This window comes from Periplaneta americana, chromosome 5 (genome assembly GCF_040183065.1).
Source record: "Periplaneta americana isolate PAMFEO1 chromosome 5, P.americana_PAMFEO1_priV1, whole genome shotgun sequence".
Lineage (NCBI taxonomy): Eukaryota > Metazoa > Arthropoda > Insecta > Blattodea > Blattidae > Periplaneta > Periplaneta americana.
This window is the reverse complement of record NC_091121.1, coordinates 125,226,018-125,249,439: the sequence shown is the minus strand read 5'-3', so window position 1 is coordinate 125,249,439 and position 23,422 is coordinate 125,226,018. Positions and strand designations below refer to the sequence as shown.

Genomic DNA, 23,422 nt, shown 5'->3' with positions numbered 1-23,422 from the left:
CTCTGATAATGGTGCGTTAAGCACTGAAACAGCTGTAAGCCTGACAAATATTACATATTTAACATAAGTAAGTCTACTTGTTCATTAATTAATTGTTAATATTTATACTTAGGAGTTGAGCATCATGATCCGAAAGACCATTAATTATTGGAGTTGGTTGAGATATACCTATGTTTTTCTTTTCCGATGAATATGTTGTCTATTGCAGTAGCTGAATCCCCTTGTATTCTTGTCGGAATGTTTACTGTGTAAATTAAATTGAAAGATGCTAGCAATGAATTTAGTTGATCTTTCCTATTGCTTTCTGTTAAATAATCGACATTGATGTCTCCGCAAAGAATGCATTCACGTTTCATTTTCTATAAGTATTCTAGTGTCTTTTCCAATAAATGAATAAAATTTTTCGTAGTCTCCAGATGGTGCTCTATATAGACATATTATAATGAAATTGTATGTTTCATTTTCTAATTCAACAGCACAAATGTCTAAATCCCTGTCTTTGCAAAAATGCGAAAGTTCAATATTTTTTAAATTAAGGTCAGATTTGAGAAATACACTCACGCCTCCATCCTCAAGAGTTTGTCTGCAGTAACTAGCACCTAATTTATATCCTTCCGGTGAGAGAGGCAATATTTCCTTTTGTTTCATATGGTGTTCGGTAACACATAGCACATTCGGATTTAAATGTTCGGAATCTAAGGATGCAAAGAGTTCATCAGTCTTATTTCTTATACTTTTATTCTGATGGAATACACTGAATGTTGATTGTATTACGATTTGTTGATTCTATTTATTATTATTATTATTATTATTATTATTATTATTATTATTATTATTGTTATTATTTTGACTTTTTTAATTTATCCTAAAAAAGCACAAGCCCTATGACGGATTACAACATGAATTTTATTGTCACACTTACCATGGTCACACTGAAGACTGTCAGCAAGGAGACGCGTTAGCGAGTCCTTGCCTCGAGAATTCAAATGCAGTCCATGATTAGTGTATTCCTCTCTTATAATGAGGGATGCGTCTATAATATTAATGTGGGCCATGTCCCTCTCCAACTGAGCCAAGTCAATCCGCAGATTTACACTCTCAACTCTCCTATCCATCCACGGCTTGTCATGCCTCTGGAAAAGGTTCACAAAACCCACATTCGTATGGCCACTCTTCCGTGCAATGTTGTGTATATCTCCTTCAATTGAATAATTGAGGTTCCTCTCTAGGCTGTTTCCTGCATCCCCACTATAATTACATGATCTTCTTTATCAAGATCTTTAGCAAGCGCAGATAAATCCCCTACAACATTGGACAGAGAAGCGTTGGGTTTGAAAAAGCTGGTAACAGCATATTTCTCACCCAATGAAGCCTGGAGCTGTTGACTTATTCCTCTGCCAAAAGTATCTTCCTCCTAAGCTTGGGCTGTAAGTAGTTTCTAATGATTAAGGTAGAATAATTAATAAACTTCAGAAAAAGTATGGTACTCGATTTGTTACAGAAAAATACTGTACTTAAGGCGGAGGTCGTTACTTTAAACAATTCCTGTAACTTGTTTTCCAACTGACAGTTTTGTTTTTCTTTATTACATTATACGTATGTACTGTACTGTATTGTACTGCACAATAATCCGTGAATATTGGTTACTTTGCGCTCAAAGGAAAACGATAAGGAAAATTTCTTTCTTTTCTCATTTATCCATTTTCTTAAGATATTTTCTGTTAAACAGAAAACTGGTGTGCACAATAAGTCATGTATACTACAAGTTAATTGATAAATATACTTGACTTGTCCACAGTAATAGGTATGCATTTCACAAACAACATTCCATCTCCACCCTTCTAAACAATTATTGGCATTATTACGTACATTACAAAATAACTAGAACTGGCTTTTTAATGTCACAACACTTGTTTACAGACCTTCAGTTAAAAAAGTAGGCTACCTGCAGGAGTTTGAACTTTCGACTCCATCCTCTGACAGAAACTATCTACAGTGTTTACCGATTGTGCCACAGAGACATAGCAATGTTGTGTCTGACGCATAACCCAAATGTATCGCTATGTCACATGAAAGCTCAATCAGTGGCGTACTGGCCCAAAAAGTATTTCATGCCATTACGTGCAAGTTTGAACCCGCAGACCTCTAGTTCCCTATCTCAAAATACTTACCTAAGACTCGTCTACAACTGCTTAAATTTCTTCGGTGGAATTCTGAAACACCCTCTACATGTAGGCAGATGCCTCTAATTTAACGACCTCGACACTAGATGTGGTCAGCACCATTCCTCAACCGCATTTTACCTCCGGGAAAGACACGGTACTCAATTTGACACGAAGCTCTATGGAGCCAGAGACCGTTGGGGAAGCTTTGTAAACGAGAAATATCCCACAATCATCCGGAATTGAACCCAGGACCTTCCAATTCACAGACGGTTGCTCTACCAACTGAGTTACCCAGTTGCCTTAACATACAGAGTGGAAGTGAAATAACCCTGCAGATTTCCAGAGCGAAGAGCTATATTGGTGAAACGTTTTTTCTTTTTTTCAAATGTTTCACACCCTCTTATTCAGTAACTATTGTGAGTATGATAGTAATTTTTGTTCATATCGGTAGAAAGTCTAATAAAGAATAATTTATCCATATGGGGTTTGAAATACACATGGACGGTTTCAGTGTAAATTTAATTTAAAACTACTAATTTGAAGCCACTGACCGATGCGACCAGCTTGCAACATTGTCGCCAGAAAAGGAGATGGAAGGTAGTTCACTAAGGTAAACAGATCTGAGTTCCTTGACCTCTTACATCTGTATTACGAGAAGGAAAAGGCGGCGATGATGCCAGACTGCTGAAACATTCAACTCAATTTTCTAATTAACTGTGCATTTAATCACAAAATATAATATAGGTTTTCTATTCATTTAAGTGTACGCTATCATCTCTTTCAATTTGCAGGATTATTTCACTTCCACTCAGAACTGAGAAAGTGCCCTGCGAATCGATTAAACTTTTCACGTCACTTCACGTAGGGATCCAAGTGATTGCTGAGAAACCGCAATATGAAAGGGACAGCAAGAGACTAATCTACATTATTTTATTACTCACGGACTGTATACGCAGGATTCAGTGGTGCACATGCAGCTCCAACAAAAAATGATGCCAGAACTGGTAAGAAGTAGTCGATGTTATTCTCACTGCAAATTCCCACTGCATCTCCAGGTTTTATTCCTTTTTTGTGCAGACTGTGAGCAATACTTAAACTCTTAGCATAAATCTCATCAAAAGTTACTTGTTTTCCGGTTTCTGCACTTATCTGAAAAATTAAAGTGACCACAAACTTAATTTGAAACTTAACGAAATATAATTCATGCTTTAAACAACTTCAGTCCTGTTCTAAGTGTATGATTAAGGCTTTAAGTATTAAAAATATGGCGAGTTCCATAAACATATTAGCATTTAATTATTAGCTTTAGAGCTTAATCATATTTATGTCCTCCAATTTAAATAATTTGGTAAAAATGTCTACTTATCATGCAATACTGTTACAAATAGATTTATGAGCCATTATTTCCTGTACAACATGATGTCACATGGCATGTGGAAGTATGGAATATATGAAAATATGAAATAAGTCTACCTATTTCATCAGTTAAATGCGTCATAAATATTATTTCCAGTGGCGTCGCAATAGCTTGTGAGAAGCTGGTGCTCCTTATTAAAAGGGATGCTAAACTTAATTCTGCATTGTTTAAATTTGTAACTACCAGGGCATTCGATAAGTAATGGCAACAATGTTGTAAATCAGTGCTCCAAACGGTGACCATTCATTCATATATATATATATATATATATATATATATATATATATATATATATATATATATATATATAATATTCATACAGTATTCTATTGATCATTATTACTTTCTCAAAATATCGTTCTTAAATTTTAACTGTCTATTATATTTAAAATCACAATACTAACTTTTCTTATTTAACACTTAACATTTGACACGGTTTTACTCATTGGGACACTGTTCTTCCTAATACACATTATTATAATAACCTTGCTAAATCTTGATATGAGTATCAAGTTCACTTTAGTTTGATCATCCATTCCTTAATATCAAGCAACACTCATAAAAATCTCAAAATTGTAACTACCCTCACTAATAACATACTTCAGAACTTTCCTACATCATTTTCTAAGATTTACTTCTTTACCATAAATTTCTACCTATATCCATATTAATTAAATAGTCAATTTTTTTTTTTTTTTCAATTTTCCGTCATCCGTTTCTAACTAACCTCAAGTTCTCCTAAACACACTTCCATCACATTAAACACTACATCACCAAACTACTATAGTAAAATATGTTAATTTTAAGTGTAATTTTCGTATAAGACGTTTTTATTATTTTATGCCGCTCATGCACCAACTTCTTATATTGTAAATTTTTTGGTCCTTAATTCTATTCGTCAGCGATAAAAGACTGCCCTGTGGTGACGAAAGCATAATCTCTTCTCCCCTCATTCTTGTCGAATCCTGATATCTTCTCTCAAAGCTAATCACAACTTCCCTTGATCTCCCGTAAAGCTCACTTGTTTGTTCTTCTTGCTGACTCATGTTGTCTCTTTGAACATATGTTGCTGCGTTGTCCTGCTCGGTCGACTATTCCACTTGGCTCAGTAGATTCCTGACTGGGTCCTGCTCGGTCGTCACATTGTCCATCAGCTGTCTGGTCTCCGATGTAGGGTTTTATGTCGCTTATACTTCATTCTGCTGACTCGATTGTTTCTCGCCTTCACGAACCAACTCGTCTATAATCTCTTCTGGATGTTCAGTATTCAATCTAACAGGGGATGAAATATGTACAGAATTATTTCTCTCTCTCGTCGGGTAATTTCTACCCTCGGATACCTGGGATTTCCTTGAATTGAAGTTCCTCTAACAATATTCTAAAGCATCAAGGTTTTCGTTTATCTTTATTTTATCTTCACTAAGATCGCAAACTGACCTCTCGATCTCGTCTCTTTGATAAATGGTAGTAACATCTTTCTCTTACTCCTTGTTTCCACGCTATAGTCCTGCTCAAATTTTAAGTTAGTACCTCTCAGCATATTCAAGTGATTCAAAATAAATATTTTTGTCCTCATACTCGTAAATTGCACTAGTATGGGACGATTTTTCACTCTTCAATTCTGAAGGCTTTTTCAATCTGACCATTGATCAGCCTTAGGCCAAAAAAGACTCATTACACAGAGGAGTTGCTAAATTGTATGTTTCTATCCCATTTTCACCACTGTCTTCATTCATTCCAAAAATAATTAAGTTTTTCTTCTCAGCTGGAATTCGGAATGTTTTATCTTGTTCTGCAATTGGTCGTTCTCTTGTTGAAGTTTCTTTATGCTCTCGATATTGTTCACAATTTCTTCCTTCAGTCTGCATATTGTACTGCCCAGTTCATTGATGTTCTGTTGGTTTCCCTCCAGTATTGCCTAGAATGGTTCCTTCATCTCTTCATGGATTGATAATAAAAGTGAAGTATCTTTTCCATTTGTTGCCCCAGAGTTTAACTGAACATCTCCAATCATCAGTAATTTAATAGTTGAATAGTAGCTAATTTCCTGAGCAGGAATCAAATATCTCACCAGTATAGGAAATATTTTAGTGTCCTTATAATTCGAGGCGTCCGCCACTACTGAGACGAAATTAATCTTATCTGGTTGAGAAACCTCAATGAACTTAAAACGTTTACGCAAAGATTATTTTTTTGTCATATAGAATTACCTGTTATGGTTACCATTGATTGCACTAGGGAACAAATGAGAACTTTTTTTCTGAGGTATAAATATAAATATGCAACTTTTACTAATTTCGGTGTGCTGAATTCAAAAATGCATTTTGTTTTGCCGTACCACATCAGGTTCTTTGGCAATTTAGCAAAACGTTATTTTCCCACAAAATAAAATTATAAGTTACAGCGTGTTCATAGAAATCATATAATTATTTTGTGAATCTGATTCGTTAACACGTTCATTAATTTTTTTCTACGATGTATAACAATAAAAGAAACAGTTAAGAATTCACAGAAACATTAAGCCTATATACTGTACAAGCAAAACATCTTACTGAACTAAATTATATGAGCAGAAAGCTCACCTTTAGAATGTTGCTTATGTTAGACGTCCTCGGTTTCCCTTTTTCTCTTCCCATGGAATCTTACTGTTTGTGAAGTCATCGAGTATTCTCTTCAATACTCAACAGTAATCAGCCATCATATTTACATCTCAACGTCCCTGGTAGCGTCGCTCTACCTCTTTTAGATCCTGTGGAACCTTTCACCTTGCTCTTCGCTGAGGGCTCTTAAATTTGCAGGAAAGTAATCTATTTGATCCATTAGAAAGTGAAGTTTAGGTTCATGTTACAACCGAGCACTTTGAACTTGTCCAACATGTTTCCTACAATTTCTTTGCACCGTGGATCCCTCACGTTACCAAGAAATTTCTTCACAACTTCTTTGAATGCGTTCCATGCCCTTTCTTCAGTTTCTTTCATTGTACGCACTGGTGAAATAGTGGTCCATCATCAGCTTTCCAATTTGTAGGCCATCAAATATTCCCTCCCTGATTTCAGTTTGTATAAATGAAGAAAACTTCATACATAAGTACTGGACGCAAGGAAGATTTTTGTCTAGTGCCTTGACAAACTGCTTCATGACTCCCAGTTTTATATGTAAGTTAATAGGGGGAGTATTTATTTTCTTACGAGCAACGGGAATTACATTGTTAATATTTTTGTCTGCTGGCGTTAGTTGCTTTCTTTCAGGCCAGTATACAATGTTATAATGTTTGTTCCTGGCCCTGCTATCCACTCGCACAGGAAGCACGGAAATTTTGTGTATCCTCCCTGTTGTCCCAATAGTAAACCAACAACCTTCAGGTCACTGCATATTTGCCACTCATGTTCATGATATTTAATTTTTTCGAGAACCAACCTTAATGTTTCATATGATTCCGATAGGACTGCGGAATGTGCAAATGGTATGGACATTAATTTATTGCCGTTAAGAAGCAATACTGCCTTAAGGCTAATTTTCGAAGAATCAATAAAACCTCCAACTTTTGGGCTCATATATCTCCTCTTCCAACTGTTTTAGTAGATTTCTCACAACTGTACAATATACCATCTATCTTCCTGTGTACAGTATTTTCGGAAAAGTTTTTCACGATTCCTGTACTAAGAAAACGTAACTCCAGGTGTCAACATGTTTTTCTCATGCAGTCTAGAGCCTAGTAATTCAATTTTCTTTTTGGTGAGTCATAATTCCCTTACCAAATCATTCAGCTCGGGTTGGGTAAATTTTTTTGATGAATTGTCAAATTCGACTGGATCAGAAGAAATCTCAGTATCTGCATTCGGGGAACTGCTTTCAGATTCACTGTCACCAAAGTTTGCTGATGGTGTAGGTACAGGTAAGTCGGGTCCATGAGAAATAGGCCTCAAAGTTTATTGAAGATTTGGATACTTAATTGATTTCTTGTTTTCCTTGTAACTAGTAATATTACAGATACAAAAATAACAGTCATCACAGTGATTCCTCTGCTCACCCCATACCATTGGTATACCAAATGGCATTGCTTTCCGTTTTCCTGCATATCAGTAACGCAAGCCTACACAATTGTCACGCACTATGAGGTGGAAATGATTTATCCATGTCATCAACATTTACTTTGAAGTAAGCAAAATATAGCTTCTTTACAAACGTATCTATTTTACGTACTTTTCCTTCGAACATATAACACTCACAAATATAGAAAAACGTCTGAGAATTTTGTATACACTGTCTCCTACGCAAACCTGATGTACTCGCCATATTCAGTTGCTAAAATCACGCTTTTGCACTGCGATTCTAGGGACTCTACTGTAACAAAATTCACACATGTTCACAGAAGTAAGCCAGGTGCTCAACTGACAAGATTTAAGAACTGTATATATTAGGGTTTTCTGTAAAGAACAACTTCCCGGCAAAGTGAGAAAGGGGATGGGGTGATAGGGCATGGGATGATGAAACATTATTCTGAGATAAATATTAGAACAAAAATATTTAGTTGCAGATATTTAGTAGCATCAGCGAGGGGGCACCTCGGTTTAATGTATAGTGAATACTGCGCGGCAGAAATATCGAAAAATTGAAATTGCGACAAAACTAGACGTGGTAGATAAAAAACGAAATCATTTTCCGACTCAGGGGATCGGTTTTCATACCAATTACCAACTTTCTTTTTTTACTGAAGAACAGTTGTTCCCTAGTGTTATTAATGGATTAAAATTCTCTCCAGAGCCGAGGATCGAACCCGGATCCTCTGTTCTGCGCACCGAAAGCTCTCACCACTGAGCTCCGCCGAGGCTCATTCCATAGCACCGGATCGAATCTATCTTTTTTGGTATCTCTGTGGCCTTTCTCCATGTTCGACATTATGTTGACACATACTAAGTCAACTGTCATCATACAAGGAGCTCACTCAATTGAGTGGCTTAGTGGCCGGGAGTCCACAGTATATGCACTGTTGGCGAATAATCTACGTAAAGATTTTTTTCTGTCCTACAGAACTATCTGTTACAGTTACCATTGATTATTAATGGAGAAAAATTCGCTCCGCTATCGGGGATCGAATCCGGGTCCTCGGTTCTACGACTCGATTTACGGACTACGCGCTGGTTCGAATCCTCGTGAGGAAGAAATTTTCTCACGAAATTTCAGCCGATGTATAGGACCGGTGCGCACCCAGCATCAGGATGAATTTGGGGAGCTACGATAGGAAGCGAAATCCGGTTACGGAAACCAGCTACAACGGTTGGGGAGATCTTCATGGTAACCACACGATACCTTCGTTGGATGATCGTTCATCTCTGCTCAATATGTGAGTGTGAAATCAGCAGACGGCTAGTTGGCCTTGGGCATTCATGGACTATCGCGTCACGGATTTAATTTCAATTTCAATTTAATTTGAAAATACTGCAACAAATACAATAAATTACCGAAAATGAAGGGGATAAAATATTTTTGCTGGTGCGACAATTAGACTATGTAACAGTGATACCGAGCATATACATGATGAAAGAGAAAACAACAAAAACTATTTAAAAATAGGCTTTTGGCAAACGGTGAAGAGTACGATAATACAGGAAAAAACATGTGAAAAGCGTAAAATGTGCAAGAAAACATTTGATTATGAAAATCGGGACTGTGGCCATCCGATTTATATTTAGAAGAAAACGGACAAAAGGACTGTCCCGGATAAATCGGGACGTCTGGTAACCTTAAATTAGATATTAACAATGGACAGTGGTCATGTTTGAGCTTTCAAATGTGTAGATACTGCACATGTATTGTTTATGTATTACCTCTTGTAACATGAAATATGAAATGTCTCATATATATATATATATATATATATATATATATATATATATATACTTTAAATATTTACCTGAGCAACTTTCCCTTCATGAAGAGGCAAGAGCTGACTTATGTATCTTCCCAGAGAAATATCTGGCGGAGGAACAGCAAATTCAGGACCGTGTAAAATGTTCCCTGAGTCCATATTTGTTACAAATTTATAGATGTCTTGTCAGTTTCGGTCTGAGGAAAAGATAAAAAATAATTTAACATTTTTCATGCAAACGTCTGCAATGATACACACTTGATATAAAAGAAACTACTTGAACTAAAACAAATAAAAACACAACTATATAAACATTTTGTTCTGCATCTCAGATGCAGAGAGATGCAGAAAAGTAAACTTTGGCATAAACATCTCAATATGTCGAGAAAACGTAAAATTAACATGTCTGAGTGGAATGATATCAAACGGAAGAAGCTACGGGACTCTGGAAAGCCATAGAAAAGTCGGAACGGCAAAGAGGTGCCTGAAAAAAACCCTTCCAAATAAAGTGAGTGGAACAACGCTGTATGATGTTATTCCTACTGCAGTACACAAAATTTCAGGTCGCCTGATTGCTATTAATGATATTTGTAGTATATAGAACCTACAAACTGGGACACATTATACAGGATTGTTTCCGATCTTTGATAACGAATTTTAATGACGCCATGTGCGTCAGAAGTCACAGAACAGCTGAACTGTGGTGCGAGGTGATAGACCAGTCGTGAGTGATCTCATATTCAGAGTGCACGGCGAATCACAGCAGAAATTCCCAAGAAAATCGAGCCTTTTTGGGAGGGATACATTACGACCTTTTCCAATGCTAAGTACAGTAAAGTGAAAATAAATGAAGCTTGCAATATACGAGGTTTCGTTATTTGCAAGAAAGACATCTTCTGTGTACTTGATAAGATTGGTAAAGCTCGAATGGAATTAATCTGTATCATCTCATGGGGTGCGGCGACTTGTGACGGGGGTGGATTTGCTACCTTTTTCCACTCTGGAATTAATACCACTCGAGATTTACCAGTCTTATTAGGTACACACAAGATGCCTTTCTTGGAAATAACGAAACCACGTTTTTTTGCAGGCTCCTATGATTTTCACGTAACTGTATTTGGCATCGGAAAGAGTTGTTATGTACCCCTCCCAATAAGGCTCGATTTTCTTGGGCATTGCTACTGTGATACACCGTACACTCTGATTATGAAATCACTCACTACTGGTCTGTCACCTCTCGCCGCAATTCAGTTGTCGGTGTGATTCTTGACGCACATGACGTCATTCAAATTCGTTATCAGAGATCGGAAACAACCCTCTGTATATTAATGGCCAACCTATATTAAAAAATAAGGTCATACTTTGACATCCTCGCACACCACACATGGGAGGAAAAAATGTACTTAAATCAATGTAAATAACTTGAAAATTATAACACACACCATTCTAGAGACACGATGTAATCACCGAGAAAGTTATATACCGTACTTAATAGATAACAGTTCTGTGTAGTGCACAATACTCCATATTGAATAATTACCAAAGCAACATCTTCAGAACGACTTGTGGCTTGTAGGCCACACCAAACTCTGAACTCCACACCTCTGAGTGCGAGACCTTATGTAAGTTCTCGGTAATTTATGGCCTACTGTTATAAATAAAAATAATTAGCAATAGATATCTCAGTCACAACGCCATACAATACAAGATGAAACTATGAAGTAATTAAATAATTAAATTACGATTATTTGCTCGAGGCAGCATTCATTTTTGGTGCAAGAATAGTCTTTAATACATTCCTCAATAAATCACTCTAAACCAATATGAACAAAGCGTGGATTGTATACGAAAGTAATTTTTTGTGTTGGCCACATTGTGCATCTTTGTTAACGTAAAATAGCAACACATTAATGTTAACATGATACATAAATATTAGGTAATTGAAAATCACATGAACGTCGTTCCTTACGTTTTCGAATATCACTCAGATAAACTATACAAACTATCCTGGTTGAGTGTAAGACAAGGCCCTACGGCCTTAACTCTGCCAGGTTAAATAAAAGCATTATTATTATTATTATTATTATTATTATTATTATTATTATTATTATTCCTTATATGAATCCTTGTACATAAGATCAAAACTCATTATTATTATTATTATTATTATTATTATTATTATTATTATTATTATTATTATTATTATTATTATTATTACTACTACTACTTCTATTAGAGGAAGGTTGCCTATATCGTACCACTTTTTAGTCTTTCCTTATTTATTTCGAAATGGGAAGGAATTTTAGTTGTATATATTGTTAGACATTCGGACAGTATCATGGGACACAATTTTTTTTTCAGAATTTTTTAATAATTATCAGTTGTTTTTAAAAGACATTACCTATTTAAAACTCTGCGAGCGGTACGATTTATGCTTCCAGTTTCCTAAATCGTACCTAGAGGTTGCTTAAATCGTACCCATTTGTAAAATATGCATATAATTTTCAAAATAAGAATTACATTAAAGACAAGCTACCTGATGTCTGTTATAGTAAGGCCAAAGAGATATTCGTCTAACATCAGAATATGTTGAACCAATTCCTCTTCTATTTCCTGTGGAAAAGCATATTCCTTCCGTTGACGGATCCATTTGCAGGAAGATCCAGACCTCTCTTCATCTTGCCCATCAAATATCGCTTGAAAGTCTGTTTTGGAATTTCGTACCTACGGCAACATTCATTCAATCCCACTGCTCCGGATCCAAATTCACCCATCATCAGTAAAACTTGTGCCAGTATAAAAGAACGAGCTGCTAATCGTCCAAATATGGCACCCACAGCAATAAGAAACTAACAATGTCGTAAATTAAGAGGCTTTGTTTTTCAAGCCCGAGAGGCAGGCGTTATTAAGGTCAGTAAATCATGAGCAGAACAGAGCAAGATCACCTTTGCCACGTAATTTGCAAGATTTAAGAATAGGGTAAAATTAGGGTCTGTTGGACAGTCGGGCATGTTGGACACTTTGTACTTTAACGTGTTACCTCGTCACTTGTGGGCATCACATTCTGCTAGAAGTCAATGAAGGAAGTAGCCACGAGAGGGGCTACTTCCGTCATTGACTTCTAGCAGAATTTGGTGCCCACAAGTGGCGAGGTAACACGTTAAAGTACAAAGTGTCCAACATGCCCGACTGTCCAACAGACCCTAATTTACCCTAATACATCCATTTATTTAACTCTAAATGGAGAGCTATTTCTTAGATATGACTCAAGTATTGGAGATCCAGACCGAATACTAATATTCGCCACAAATGAAGCCTTAAGACTTTTAATTCTTAGTCGAATTATATTTGGTGATGGGAAGTTTAAGACGGTACCGAGCATATTCTTCCAACTGTACACTTTCCATGAAATCATTGTTGATCAAGTATATCCTCTTGTATACTGCCTCTGCCGGACAAAAACTGAGCACATGCATGAAATTGTATTGCTTCAAATAAAAAATATTTGTCTGGCATTAAACATCGATTTAGCATCAGAAATTACCTTCACAGATTTTGAACTGGCCACAATGAATGCCATAAACATAAAAACCTTGATGCAAATATTGATTTACTACAAAAGCATGCCGATATTATTGATGCATGTATGCAGGAAGTCGAACAATTAAAAATTGCAAACAATAATTTACGTGAAGAAAATACTGAATTGAGAATGAAACTCATTGATCTTGAGCAGTATTCAAGAATGAACATAGTTGAAATACACTGAGTGCCTGTGAAACCTGCAGAAAATCCTACTACTGTTGTGCAAGATATAGGAAGAATTCTTGGTCTTGAAATTAAAGATGATTTTATTGATGCTTGTCACCGTCTGAAATCCAGGTCTGACACTCTAGTCCTTGCTATTATAGTTAAATTCACTCATCGGCGGTTTGAAGAAGATATTCTGAAGCAACGAAGAGTGAAGCGTAACCTCAACACTCTTGATTTAGGCTACAACTTCAATAATCCAGTCTACATCAATGAATGTCTGCAGTGACAGGAGGAAACTCTTAGCCAAGGCTCGTGAAGCAAGAAGACTTAAAAACGCCAAGTATGTATGGACAAGAAACGGAAATATATTTCTCCGTCTTCATGATATGGACAAGAAACGGAAATATATTTCTCCGTCTTCATGATCAATCTCCTGTTTTCCAAATTAGGAATGAAATCGATATTACTAAATTTATTGAATCTCATTGAGTGCAGTAACTAATTTTACTATTTATTTCAGAATGTTAGAGTTCTTAAGACGAAAAGTAATGATTTTTTTAGTAATGTGCTTTGTAATAATTTTACTGTAATAGCATTAACTGGAACTTGGTTAAATAATTCATTTTATAATTCTGAAGTAATAGATGACAGGTATATTGTTTTTAGGAATGACAGATCTCCTAATACTTCAAAAAAAAAAAAAACATGTAGGGGGAGTACTATTAGCTATGAAATCCTCATTCGAAGTTGAACGTATTTTCGAAACAGAAAATACTTTGGAATGTTTTGGGTTAAATTATTTTATAATCATTCAAAATATTCAAGTTGTTTAGTATATTTCCCACCCAATTCAACAACTGAAATTTACAATAACTTTTTTGAAATCGCTTATAGAAATTATAACATTTTTTTTGACAGTAAAATTTTGATTTTGGGAGACTTTAATATACTTGAAATTATTAATGATACGTATGATCTGTCGAAAGGATCGCTTAAAGCAAGAGAGTTAATGGGATTTATGAAGTTATTCAATTTAAAATTGCGTAATAAAATATCTAATATAAACAATAGAACTCTTGATCTCATAATAAGCAATATAGAATATTTAGAGGTTGAAGAAGATATTCCGTCTTTAGTACAGATAGATATTAACCATCCTGCATTGTCTGTAACATTTAAATTAGTTAAATTAGTAACTCTGTCAGTTAGTCAATCTGGACAATATAATTTCCATTAAGCTGACTTTGAGAAATTATATCGACTTACACAACAATGTGACTGCACAAGTATTTATCTTTGTGAGGATGTTGATCTTGCTGTTCATATATTCTATACTAAAATGTATTTTATTATAGATAAGTGTGTTCCCAGAACTAAACCATACAAAAATAAGTATCCTTTATCGTTTAATAATAATGTAATAAAAAACTTAAAACTCAAAGAAAAGTTTAGAAAGAAAAAATATATTTCAGAATATGATTTACTGATGTATCAATTTTATCGGAGTCTCACGAAAAATGAAATGAAAAAAGCTTATGATCAATATGTCAATAAAATAGACAGTACTATTTTATTTGATTGTAATAGTTTCTGGAATTTTCTTAAAAATAAAAGAAAAAACACAAATTATTTGCGTTGCATGGAATATAATGGGAAAAAATTGTCATTGTTGAATGACATATGTGAAGGTTTTGCCAACTACTTTCAATCTGTTTATTCTTCAACTGAACCCACTTATAATATGGACCCTGTGTGTGATGTATCAACTGATATAATCAATGATTGTAATCTCTTAAACATAATATATTTTACACATGAAGATGTAAAATGTGCTATAAGAAAATTACGTCCCAAAAATCTGCAGGACCAGACTGTATACCACCTTACGTATTTAAAGCTTGTGCAGATAATTTAGTATCACCACTGACTAATATATTCAATCTCATTATAAAACACAACTGTTTCCCTAAAGGGTGGAAATGTACAAAAATTACTCCAATATTCAAGTCTGGTAAAATTAACGAAATTCAAAATTATAGACCTATTGCAGTTTTACATACCAGCTAAAATATTTCAATCATTAATATATAAACAAATGTATACTTATGTAGCAAAATCAATTTCATATGATCAACATAGGTTTATGATTGGAAGATCAACTGTTACAAATTTACTACATTTCACTTAATTTGTTTGAACACAACTAGATAATAAATTACAAGTTGATGTTATTTATAAAGATTTTCAGAAAGCATTTAATAAGGTTGACCATGATATTCTTTTATTAGAATTGAAACAATCTGGATTTTCTTTCTCAATTAAATCTTACTTGAAAGGAAGAGTACAAGTTGTGAACTTTCATGGACATACTTCTAAGCCTTTTACGGTAAGTTCTGGTGTGCCTCAAGGTTCCAATCTTGGTCCATTATTGTTTTCATTGTTTGTTAATGTTATTGTGAATTGTGTACAACATTCTAAAATTTTATTATTTGCGGATGTATTAAAATGTATAAAGAAATCAAAACTATATCAGATTGTAAGCTACTTCAAACAGATATTACAAACTTACATATTTTGAGTATTAATAATAAATTGTTATTTAATATTAATAAGTGTATATATGACCTTTTCTAGATTGAAAAATACAATTCAATTTTCATATTAAATAGAGGCAAAAGTTTTAATTTCTTACTTACTTACAAATGGCTTTTAAGGTACCCGAAGGTTCATAGCCGGCCTCACATAAGCCCGTCATCGGTCCCTATCCCGTGCAAGATTAATCCAGTCTCTATCATCATATCCCACCTCCCTCAAATCCATTTTAATATTATCCTCCCATCTACGTCTCGTCCTCCCTAAAGGTCTTTTTCCCTCCGGTCTCCCAACTAACACTCTATATGCATTTCTGGATTCGCCCATACATGCTACATGCCCTGCCCATCTCAAACGTCTGGATTTCATGTTCCTAATTATGTCAGGTGAAGAATACAATGCGTGCAGTTCTGCGTTGTGTAACTTTCTCCATTCTCCTGTAACTTCACCCCGCTTAGCCCAAAATATTTTCCTAAGCACCTTATTCTCAAACACCCTTAACCTATGTTCCTCTCTCAGAGTGGGAGTCCAAGTTTCACAACCATACAGAACAACCGGTAATATAACTGTTTTATAAATTCTAACTTTCAGATTTTTGGACAGCGGACTGGATGATAAGAGCTTCTCAACCGAATAATAACACGCATTTCCCATATTTATTCTGCGTTTAATTTCCTCCCGAGTATCATTTATATTTGTTACTGTTGCTCCAAGATATTTGAATTTTTCCACCTCTTCGAAGGATAAATCTCCAATTTTTATATTTCCATTTCGTACAATATTCTGGTCACGAGACATAATCATATACTTTGTATTTTCGGGATTTACTTCCAAACCGATCGCTTTACTTGCTTCAAGTAAAATTTCCGTGTTTTCCCTAATCGTTTGTGTATTTTCTCCTAACATATTCACGTCTTCCGCATAGACAAGAAGCTGATGTAACCCGTTCAATTCCAAACCCTGCCTGTTATCCTGAACTTTCCTAATGGCATATTCTAAAGCGAAGTTAAAAAGTAAAGGTGATAGTGCATCTCCCTACTTTAGCCCGCAGTGAATTGGAAAAGCATCAGATAGAAACTGACCTATACGGACTCTGCTGTATGTTTCACTGAGACACATTTTAATTAATCGAACTAGTTTCTTGGGAATACCAAATTCAATAAGGATACCCTATAATACTTCCCTCTTAACCGAGCCATATGCCTTTTTGAAGTCTATGAATAGGTGATGTACTGTACCCTTATACTCCCATTTTTTCTCCATTATCCGTCGAATACAAAAAATCTGATCAATAGTCGATCTATTACGCCGAAAACCAGACTGATGATCTCCAATAATTTCATGTACGTACGGAGTTAATCTTCTCAAAAGGACATTGGACAAAACTTCGTACCACGTCAACAAAAGTGATATTCCTCGAAAGTTACCACAGTTGGTTTTGTCCCCCTTCTTAAAAATAGGTACAATTATGGACTCCTTCCATTGTTGTGGTACAATTTCCTTTTCCCAAATAGCAAGTACAAGCTTATAAATTTCGCTATATAATGCACTTCCACCCTCTTGTATTTATTCTGCTGGAATTTGATCGATACCTGGAGACTTGTACTTTTTCAGATTTTCTATCGCAATTTCGACTTCTGAAAGCGTGGGTTCGGGTATAAATGGCTCAGCAGTTTGTATTTCAATTTCGTCCCGATCATTTCTATTTGGCCTATGTACATTTAGTAGTTGCGCAAAATAGTTTCTCCATTTGTTTAGGATTGATGGAGAGTCTGCAAGCAAGTCACCATTCTCATCCTTGATCACGTTTACCCATGGCTGATATCCGTTGTTAAAGTTTTACCAGCAGAAAAAGAACATAAAGATTTAGGTATATTATTTAGGAGTAATTTTACATTTCATAGTCATATTAATTATATTACAAATTTGTCCTATAAAAGTTTACGTTTTTTATGAGAAATTCTTATAAATTTAAAGTCAAAACTATAACAATTTTGTATAATTCCATTGTTCGACCTAAATTAGAGTATGCTGTTGTTATCTGGAACCCAGTTACTAACAAATATATTCTGTTACTAGAAAAAATTCAAAATAAATTTCTAAAATGGTTATATTACAGACTTTATAATGATTATCCTACCTATGAGAGTTATGCTACAATACTTCAACATTTCCATTTTACTAGTTTGAAAATTCGACGAAATTGTCAATCTTTAAACTTTCTTTATAAGATTATTAACAATAAGTTGGACAGTGTTGGTTTATTTTATTATATAACATTATGTGCACCTAAGCTTAAAACGAAATTTCGAAATTTATTTTACATATCACGGACAAATACTGAATCCCACAAAAATTCCCCAGTTTTCCAAATGCTACAGTTATACAATAAATTAAATCCTTATCCTAATGTTCATATTTTCAGTATGAATTTCTCTAGATACAGAATTATTTGTTATCTTATTTTACAGAATATTGTTGTTAGTTAATTTGAAGCTACTTTCACACCTTATTTCAATTTCTCTTTTTTTCTTTCTCTTATTTCTATTTTGTTTCAGTCTTTAATAAGTGTATGTTGCCTTTTCCTTGTTTATGTTTTATAAATTAATTTGTTAGTCGTGAACATTGTAATTGGGCTTTGCCTGTTATGTTCAATAATAAATGAATAAATAAATAAAATATATAAGAACTGCATTTCCAAATACCACAGTACAAGGGTGTATTTTTCATTTTGTTCAATCAATCTGGAAGTGTGTCATCGCAAACGGCTAGAAAGAGGCTTATGAGAAAGAAGATGACCTTGCAGTAAAAAATAACGTCAGACAGCTCGTTACCCTGCCTTTCATACATCCAGACGATTTGGAAGAAATTTTTGATCATTTATACGAGTTTATATCTGCCAGCATTGTGGAATGTGTTTCATTTTGTATTAAATGGACTCCAAAGAACTGTAAATAGTGTTGAAGGATGGCACTCGAATTCCAAGAAAATAATTATATCTCATCATGCATCAATATGGAAGTATTCAGAATTTTATAAGAAAAGACGAATGTAATAATGAACAGCTTCTGGCAGGAAACGGAAGAGTTCAATATCCCTTAAAGAAATCGTACTAAATTGATCAAAGGCAAGTAGAAAGAATGGTAACATGTTACCAGCAGCATAAAGATCGTGGAAAAATTGATTTGTACTTGAGTACTTTAAGCTACAGGCTGAAATTCCATGCTCTACCAAAAGATGAAAATGAAGATTTGTATGTATATATATATATATATATATATATATATATATATATATATATATATATATATATATATATATACATATTCATTGCCCAACTATTTCAACATTAGGCATACTGTATTTTACTTACTACTACCTTACTTACTGGCTATTAAGGAACCCGGAGGTTCATTGCCGCCCTCACATAAGCCCGCCGTTGGTCCCTATCCTGGGCAAGATTAATCCATTCTCTATCATCATATCCCACCTCCCTCAAACCCATTATAATATTATCCTCCCATCTACGTCTCGGTCTCCCTAAAGGTCTTTTTCCCGCCGGCCCCACAACTAACACTCTATATGTATTTCTGGATTCGCCCATACGTGCTACATGCCCTGCCCATCTCAAACGTCTGGATTTAACGTTCATAATTATGTCAGGTGAAGAATACAATGCGTGCAATTCTGTGTTGTGTAACTTTCTCCATTCTCCTGTAACTTTATCCCTCTTAGCCCCAAATATTTACCTAATTATCTTATTGTCAAACACTCTTAATCTCTGTTCCTCTCTCAAAGTGAGAGTCCAAGTTTCACAACCATACAGAACGACCGGTAATATGTTTTATAAATCCTAACTTTCAGATTTTTTCATAGCAGACTAGGTGACAAAATCTTCTCAACCGAATAATAACAAGCATTTCTCATATTTATTCCACTTTTAATTTCCTCCCGAGTGTCACTTATATTTGTTACTGATGATCAAAGATATATGACTTTTTCTACCTCTTCGAAGGATAATTTTCAAATATTTATATTTCCATTTCGTATAATATTCTGGTCACGAGACATAATCATATACTTTGTATTTTCGGGATTTACTTCCAAACCTATCTCTTTACTTCCTTCCAGTAAAATTCTCGTGTATTCCCTAATCGTTTGTGGATTTTCTCCTAACATAATTATTCACGTCATCCGCATAGACAAGCAGCTGATGTAACCCGTTCAATTCCAAACCCTCTCTGTTATCCTGGACTTTCCTAATGGCATACTCTAGAGCAAAGTTAATAAGTAAAGGTGATAGTGCATCTCCTTGCTTTACCCCACAGTGAATTGGAAACGCATCTGACAGAAACTGACCTATACGAACTCTGCTATACGTTTCACTGAGACACATTTTGATTAATCGAACTAGTTTCTTGGGAATACCAAATTCAATAAGAATATCATATAAAACTTCTCACTTAACCAAGTCATATGCCTTTTTGAAATCTAAGAATAACTGATGCACTGTACCCTTATACTCCCATTTTTTTTTCATTATCTGTCGAATACAAAATAGTTAATCTATTACGCCTAAAACCACACTGATGATCCCCAATAATTTCATCTACATATGGAGTTAATCTTCTCAAAAGGATATTCGACAAAATTTTGTACGACGTTAAGAAAAGTGATACTCCTCGATAGTTACTACAGTTAGTCTTGTCCCCCTTCTTAAAAATAGGCACGATTATGTACTCCTTCCATTGTTCTGGTACAATTTCCTTTTCCCAAATAGCAAGTACAAGCTTATAAATTTCGTTAGATAATGCGCTTCCACCCTCTTGTATTAATTCTGCTTGAATTTGATCGATACCTGGAGACTTATAATTTTTCAGATTTTCTATCGCAATTTCGACTTTAGAAAGTGTGGGTTCGGGTATAAATGGCTCAGCAGTTTGTATTTCAATTTCGTCCCGATCATTTCTATTTGGCCTATATATATTTAGTAGTTGTCCATAATAGTTTTTCCATCTGTGCTGGATTGAGTGAGCGTCTGCAAGCAAGTCACCATTCTCATCCTTGATCACGTTTACCCTTGCCTGATATCCATTCTTGAATTCCTTTATGCCCTTATATAAATCTCTAATGTTTTTATTTTTACTATTTGTTTCTACCTCATTCAGTTTTTCCTCCAAATAATCTCTCGTTTTATTACTAAGCGTACGATTTGCTTCCCGCCTTTTATTGAAATAATTATCTCTATTCACCTCAACTGGATCCTGTAAGAATTTCAATTTTGCCTCTTTCCTTCTTTCTACTACCATGCAACAATCTTCATCAAACCATGGTTTCTTTTTCTTAGTTGCATAATAACCTATGCTCTGTTCAGCTGCAATTTTGATAGTATCTCGGATATTTTCCCACATGCTATTAACATCTAACTCTTCCTCAATTTCGTCGGAACTTGCTAATACGGCAAACCTATTTGAAATTTCGACCTGATAAAGTTGCTTAGTTTATTCGTCCTTTCATTTCAGAATATTGAATCTTCTAATATTAACTTGTTGCTCTACTCGCTTGGCTACTGATAGTATTTCTCTTAGTTTTCCAATTACCAGATAATGGTCAGAATTACAGTCTGCCCCCCCCCCTGAAGGTTCGAATGTCTACTATACTAGTATGTCTTCTTTTATCTATCAAGATGTGATCTATCTGGTTATGTGTCAATCCATCTGGAGAAGTCCAAGTATATTTATATACAGTATATCCTTATGGGGGAATGTTTTACTTTTAACAATTAAATTTTTTGATGTGGCAAAGTTCACTAACCTAACTTCATTGTCATTACTAGTTATGTGTAGGCTCTCATCTCCAATAGTCGTTTTAAAAATATCCTTCCGTCCTACTTTAACATTGAAATCTCCCAATAAAATTTTCATGTAATATCTAGGTAACTGATCAAAAGTGTGTTCCAATTCCTCATAGAAGCTATTCTTTATATGGTCAGCTTTCTCTTCTGCAGGGGCATGAGCATTTATGACTACGATATCGCACCATCTGTCCTTAAGTACTAAATACGATAACCTATCACTGATAAATTCTACCTTTTTTACCGCTGATTTTATTATTTTATGAATATAGTTTCCTGTTCCTAATTGGTGATTATCGTTTCCTTCCCCATAATACAACAAATAATCTCCTATTTGTGTCATGCCGTTCCCATCTAACCTAACCTCCTGTACTCCCACAAAGTCTATTCTATATCTAGCTAGTTCTTTTGCTACTAATGTTACCCCTCCTGTTCTATATAGACTTGTAACATTCCAAGTACCAAATCTCAAAACCTTTTTCCTCTGCTGTGGTCGTGCCAGAGAATCAGTCCCAAGTCACCAGACCTAACGCCATGTGACTTCTACCTTTGAGGGTACATTAAGGACCGCATCTACGTACCTCCACTGCCACAAACACTGGTACAGCTGAGGGAGAGCATCAATAATGCAGTAATGGCCATTGACAGGACAACGCTACACAATGTGTGGAACGAAATGGACTACCGCCTGGACGTATGTCGTGTCACCCGAGGGGCACACATAGAACATTTGTAGAGTGTGCGAATAAATGTGTTACGTGTACGGTTCTTTTGATGTAGGCCCTACGAGTAATACTTTGGAAAATTTGGCTTTTTGAAAACTAATGATTCTTTTGTAGTAGCCCTGTATTTTGTGGAAGCACATATACTAAACATTTATGAGGCAACGTTTACATAATATGCATATTTCTCATATTTTAAAGAATGGTTGCATTAAAAAGAGAGCTAAACTATTTTATGCAGATATATTATACAATATTAAATATTAGTTGTCAATATTTTTATAATGGGTATATTTCTTCAAGGACGGTTATATGTATTGTACTGGGAATTAATCTATTTTGTGTAGTATAACTTGTGCAGTAAAAAATATAAAGGTCAATGTTTCCATTCAGGGGTATAGCACGCAGAGCATTAAGTTCGCTGGAAATTCTCTTTCCATAAACATCTTATGACTGAACCAAAGCGGCAAATATGCATTGACCTTGAAGTGAACATTCAATTGATGCAGACTATAGATGATAACCGAACCTTCAGAGAGAGAACGGGTGTGTATATATTATGTATGATATGTGTCTACGGCGCATGACAGCTGTTCTAAATTAATCACGTTAAACTAAAAGCAGACAAATTAATATTCTCCTTCCCTGTTTCGTTTTATTCTAACGAAATTGTCTTTGATAGGCAAAGATGGAGAGTAATCTTCATAGAAAATATCAATTTAATAACAAAGTATTTTAATTTATGTTTTCATTTAACCTTAATACAAAATAGTCAAATGTTTAAATTTTCATACAACGACTTTAAAAATATTATTACTATTATTATTATTATTATTATTATTATTATTATTATTATTATTATTATTATTATTATTATTATTATCGTGACCATATTAACTGTTATTTGACCCCCCAGAAGGTCGTGGTTCCCGGTTGAGAATCACTGAGCTAGATCATGCCTTGCATTTCCAATATTCTTGGGGTAAGGTAATTTTATTATTTCCAAGATAAGATAATTATAGATAATCCTACATAAATAATATAATTGTA

At 34.7% G+C, this 23,422-nt stretch overlaps 1 protein-coding gene across 4 annotated transcripts in view; it reads right to left on the bottom strand.

Moving 5' to 3' along the window:
• LOC138700155 (luciferin 4-monooxygenase-like) overlaps positions 1-23,422 on the bottom strand; it is a 232,850-nt gene that overhangs the window by 82,136 nt on the left and 127,292 nt on the right. For all 4 annotated transcript variants that reach the window (XM_069826543.1, XM_069826544.1, XM_069826541.1 and 1 more), the window contains exons 2-3: positions 9,497-9,648; positions 3,107-3,314 (exon numbers count right to left, since the gene is read on the bottom strand). In XM_069826543.1, the coding sequence (XP_069682644.1) occupies positions 3,107-3,314; positions 9,497-9,610 (322 nt within the window). In that variant the 5' untranslated portion in view covers positions 9,611-9,648. The remainder of the gene's footprint in view (positions 1-3,106; positions 3,315-9,496; positions 9,649-23,422) is intronic.